We start from the raw sequence: 5,584 nt of genomic DNA, 5'->3' as shown, positions 1-5,584 counted from the left end.
GCCAGGTACAGAGGTTTATCCTTAGCTAGGTATTTCTCTTGCAACTGTCTCACTAGAAATAAGGCATCAGTAGTGCTTTTACCTGGCACGAACCCAAACTGCATCTCATCTACATTGATTCGCTCCCTAATTAGTTGGGCTATGACCCTCTCTGTAACTTTCATAACCTGATCTAACAGCTTGATGCCTCTGTAATTATTTGTATCTAAAGCGTCCCCTTTACCTTTGTAGCAGTTGACTATGATGCTGCTACACCAGTCATAGGGTATGACTCCTTCGTGTATCACCTGGTTCGTAATACGGGTGACTAGGCTATAGCCAACACTGCCAGATATTTTGAGCATCATATATATATAATTACTATTATTATTATTATTATTATTATTATTATTATTGAAGACGTCGCTCAGTATCCAATATTGTGATGCTGTAGATTGAAGATATTGTGTATACTGGTGGTTTGTACTGTCTGTCCATTCACAATAAGGACCTGAGATAGACAGTACTTTATGCAGTATGCACGCAGTTTGCATGTGTGTGTGTGTGTGTGTGTGGTGTATACGCGCACACACTTATATCTAAATCTCTTTCTCTCTCTCTCTCTCTCTCTCTCTCTCTCTCTCTCTCTCTCCACACACACACACACATATATATATATATCATAAGACTGTGACAAGTGTATCAGGTCTTTACCAAGATTTCTTACAAGACACTGACAGAACTTAAAGGAGACAGTATTTTAATGAAAGTTATACAAACAACATCAGTCACCATCACATCTTAATTTTCCTGTTCTTGTCGTCTTTTCTTTCCAATTTAGGAGGACAGCCAGCAAATATATGAGAGACCAGCTCCTCCACAATGTAAGTATATACACTGTCACCATTTCACTATCCACGCGTCCACAGAGTTATCTGACCCTGTAACATATTGTAACATTAAACTAAACATCTCCTCAATACAATACACCAGTGATTCTTAACTATTTTTTTTTTTTGTGTAGTGACCTCCACCCTACCCGCTGTCACCTGAAGTGGCAAGTGAGGTATCATGACTAAACTAACTTAACATGGATGATAGATTATAGATTATAGATAAAACGGCAAGCTGGCAGAATCGTTAGCACGCCGGGCGAAATGCTTAGCGGTATTTCGTCAGCCACTACGTTCTGAGTTCAAATTCTGCCAAGGTCGAATTTGCCTTTCATCCTTTCGGGGTCGATAAATTCAGTACCAGTTACGCACTGGGGTCGATGTAATCGACTTAATCCATTTGTCTGTCCTTGTTTGTCCCTTCTATATTTAGCCCCTTGTGGGCAATAAAGAATTGGATAGATTATAGATTTTACTCTTTAAATGGATTGTATAACCTTTTAACAGTGGAATGATAAAAACGTTAATAAAAACAAAAGTTGTAAACTTTATAGTAACAGACATACTAAAGAAATAAATGACAAAAATACCCACATCATTAAATATATGAATGAAATGTTTACAATGATTAACTGGACCATGGCTTTCATCCTACTTTGATAGGATGAAACCTCCTGTACATGTTTACTAGAATTGTACTATCAGTCCCAGCAAGGCATCGCTACTGTACAACTGAACATGTTAAAGCTCATGGAACTACAATGTGAAGGGTGTAATATAAGGATATTTATATAATCCTGGGTCTGTTTTCATTAATGGTTAATAATTGTTCTAGATTATTTTCCTCGTAATAATAATGATGATTGTGAAATGGTTAATATATTGTATAGTTATTTATTAGGTGATAATCTGAAATGTTAAATATATGAAATACATCAGGAAGTGTCCTTTTTCTTTGAATAGTCTTCTGTTGATATTGAACCTATATTAAAATATATCCTTCTCACTGTCTGCTTTCTCTCTTCTTATCTTTCAGTTCACCATTCTTTCTTTTACATAGAAACAGAGGGTTACACAAAGAGGGGTAAGTTAATTTATACAGATTTATTGCACATTTTTTCTCATAATTTGAATTATCCCTTTAAATAACTACTATTAAAAATTTAAGCTAATTCTTACTATTATGATATTAAGTAAAACTAGTAGTATCCATGGAAATATCACAGTGAATATGAAATTTTTTAGATGGTTGGAACTTTATATAGAGCCATAAAAATTAATGTTTCATTTGAAATTGTATATTCTGCAATATTTTCATTACAAAAAAAAAAAAAAAGAAAACCTTTCAATTCTAGATAATTGAAGAAGTATGTCTTTTCTATTCTCACAGTAATTCAGAGGTTCAGTTATAAATCTAAGTGTTTCACAATCATTAGAGAGACTATTCATGTCACTAACGTAACTTTCAACCATATGTATACACAGGGGTGGCTCGTGTATAGGCACTGCGGAACTGTAGCACCCCCTATTTCTTCTTGATATTATCGATAATATTCAATATAATGAGTCCCTTTTTTCTTTAATTCTTTCTTTATACTGGTACATTACATAATACTTAAGCTTAATCTCAGTAGCCATCCCCTAGTTCAGGGGTTTTCAAACTGGTCTGCGGACCACAGGGGGTCCGTAGACAGCAAATACATTTTATGGACAATTTGATTTTATATATGTTTTTTAATCGAAATCTTTTAATTGACAATAAACCTATTTGTTAAATACTGTTAAATAAATAAATGTAAAAATATGTTATTTTAAGCAAATATTTATGTATAAATTTCATAAGCGTTTATAAGGGGGTCCCTAAGGTAAAGCCTGAAATATAAAGGGGTCCGCAAGTCAAAAAGTTTGAAAACCCCTGCCCTAGTTTATGAAACAAATACAGAAATCCCTGTAGAGAACTGTGCGTGTGACAGTTCCAGCGATACGGTGTTTGGCTGTTGTGCACATGCTCACATGTCCAAGAAAGGAAGCTTCACGCTAGGGAGAGAGAACACTGTCGTTCATGTAGTGCTGGTGAAAGTTATGGTTTCTTTTTGACTCCGCGTGTGTTATGCTTAAAAACATGTTTATATTCTTGAATGTGATAAAGTGTAGAATTAGATTATTATCCTGCTTCCAGCTGAAGTGTCGCTGTCAGGATTTGAAAAATAGGGCATATTTCCTCCCATGTCCCCTTATTTTGTGATTTAGAGGGATTTTTGAAAAACAAGGGGGAATTCGCGGCGGTGTTCAGTGAGCAAATTAAACGCACTACCCGGCAGTGGCTAATACACAAACCAATCAAGTTTATGCATAAATTTTCCGTTTATATGTTTGTTTCCTCTTACACAATATTAAAACAACGGCTAAAAATTTTCTGAAGCAGCACCCCGACTAATTTTATCTACGAGCCGCCACTGTGTATACACTTTTTTCTATCATTTTCTATTCTATCTTGAACACATTCTCTGTTGTAAATATTCACTGTATTCTCTCTGCGCTTGTTTTAGCGATTCAACCCTCTGCTTCTCTTTACATCATTTCCTATACCATCTCATTCTTTCTCTAGTTAGTTTACCTCATCTGTCATCCATATTTTATAAACAAATATCAATTTTCGAGCAAACAGACGATAAATAATTGCACTTATGCACATATATTGACTGATAGGCAACATAAAAAATTTATAGGAGAGTTAGTGCATGTGTTAATAGTCCTTTCTATTATAGGCCTGAAATTTTGGAGGAGAGGGCTAGTCGATTACGTCGACCCTCAGTAGTCAACTGGTACTTGTTTTATCAACCCTGAAAGGATGAAAGGCAAAGTTGACCTCGGCAGAATTTGAACTCAGAACATCAAGGCAGACAAAATGCTGCTAAGCATTTGGCCCGGTGTGCTAATGATTCTGCCAACTCTTAGTGCATGTGTTAATATTGGTATAATAACTCTCCCAAGACACAACAAAATTTGTTTCAAAACACGAATTAGCATAAAGAATCTTGAAAGCTAGATACAAAAATGAAGTAAAAAAACACACTTTACACTATCCGCTTATCACTTCCACCTCCATCACGAGCACCATCATCATCATCAGCAGCAGCACCACCGCCACAAGCACTACCATTATCATTATCATAACCACCATTATCATCATCACTTCCACCATCACCTTCATTATAGTTTTCAGTGACAAAGTTCAGTTTGAGTTGTTTGCTAACGAAGATAATTTTCTTTTCATTTAAGTTCAGTTCAGCTGTTTGTTTATATGAATACGCGTGCACACACATACAGACGCATTGCTATTGATATATCTATATAGTCTGACAGTATAAAGACTGAATGACAAATTTTAAAAATAACATCTTTCAGCTATTTTGCTAATTTATTTCACTTTCATTGAAAAATCTATCTTTCTGTCTATGATAAGCTTATTATATCTAATATAAGCCTTCTTTCCACTGTCCACTCATTAATGTATTTGTTTATGTGAATAGATAGGCGCGGGAGTGGCTGTGTGGTAAGTAGTTTGCTTACCAACCACATGGTTCCGGGTTCAGTCCCACTGCGTGGCACCTTGGGCAAGTGTCTTCTACTATAGCCTCGGGTCGACCAAAACCTTGTGAGTGGATTTGGTAGACGGAAACTGAAAGAAGCCCGTCGTGTATATGTATGTATATATATATATATATATATATATATATATATGTATGTGTGTTTGTGTGTCTGTATTTGTCCCCCCACCATCGCTTGACAACCGATGCTGGTGTGTTTACGTCCCCGTAACTTAGCGGTTCGGCAAAAAGGGAAACCGATAGAATAAGTACTAGGCTTCTAAAGAATAAGTCCTGGGGTCGATTTCCTCGACTAAAGGCGGTGCTCCAGCATGGCCGCAGTCAAATGACTGAAACAAGTAGAAGAGTAAAAGAGTAAAAGAGATAGATAAATCGATTAACATACAGAAGATATAGAAAGTTGCCCAAAGACAAGGTGTTAATACAGATGTTACTGTAACAATGTCTATAATATTTTGATGGTTGTCATTACTATTTGTTATATTAATAAAGTCATCTAGAAAGATCTAAATGATTTCAATTGTGCCTTTACACACTTCACATAAGAGCTGCAATGCTGGTACAACAGATATGGTGACATCACTTGTAGTGTGGTAATCTTCTTGTTATGTCTCTAATGTCAGTATGCTTCTTAATTTTATTAGCTATTCTTAAGATCAAAGATGGTTAACTAAGGGTTAGAGTCGCATTTTCAGTATGTAATGTTTTACTTCTTCAGAAATGGTGGAAATACTGCAAGAATATGTAAAAGCTATTTGTGAAGTGTATGGTGAAGGAGATATTTTGCAAAATTAAAATGTATCGCCAGTGCCCCTGGACTGGCTCTTGTGCGGGTGGCACATAAAATACACTATTTTGAGCGTGGCCGTTGCCAGTACCGCCTGACTGGCCTTCGTAGGATTTTCGAGCGAGGTCGTTGCCAGTGCCCCTGGACTGGCTCTTGTGCGGGTGGCACATAAAATACACCATTTTGAGCGTGGCCGTTGCCAGTACCGCCTGACTGGCCTTCGTAGGATTTTCGAGCGAGATCGTTGCCAGTGCCCCTGGACTGGCTCTTGTGCGGGTGGCACATAAAATACACCATTTTGAGCGTGGCCGTTG

The 5,584-nt window shown here is 36.7% G+C and overlaps 1 protein-coding gene across 1 annotated transcript in view; it reads left to right on the top strand.

Annotated features, from left to right (window-relative positions):
• Positions 1–5,584, top strand: part of LOC106880432 (uncharacterized) — a 16,487-nt gene that overhangs the window by 7,928 nt on the left and 2,975 nt on the right. The window contains exons 2-3 of the mRNA XM_014930354.2: positions 821–863; positions 1,909–1,956. Of these exons, the coding sequence (XP_014785840.1) occupies positions 821–863; positions 1,909–1,956 (91 nt within the window). The remainder of the gene's footprint in view (positions 1–820; positions 864–1,908; positions 1,957–5,584) is intronic.

Source organism: Octopus bimaculoides, chromosome 24, assembly GCF_001194135.2.
Source record: "Octopus bimaculoides isolate UCB-OBI-ISO-001 chromosome 24, ASM119413v2, whole genome shotgun sequence".
Classification (NCBI taxonomy): Eukaryota; Metazoa; Mollusca; class Cephalopoda; order Octopoda; family Octopodidae; genus Octopus; species Octopus bimaculoides.
The sequence above is the reverse complement of the archived record's forward strand: the minus strand, read 5'-3'. Positions and strand labels throughout refer to the sequence as shown.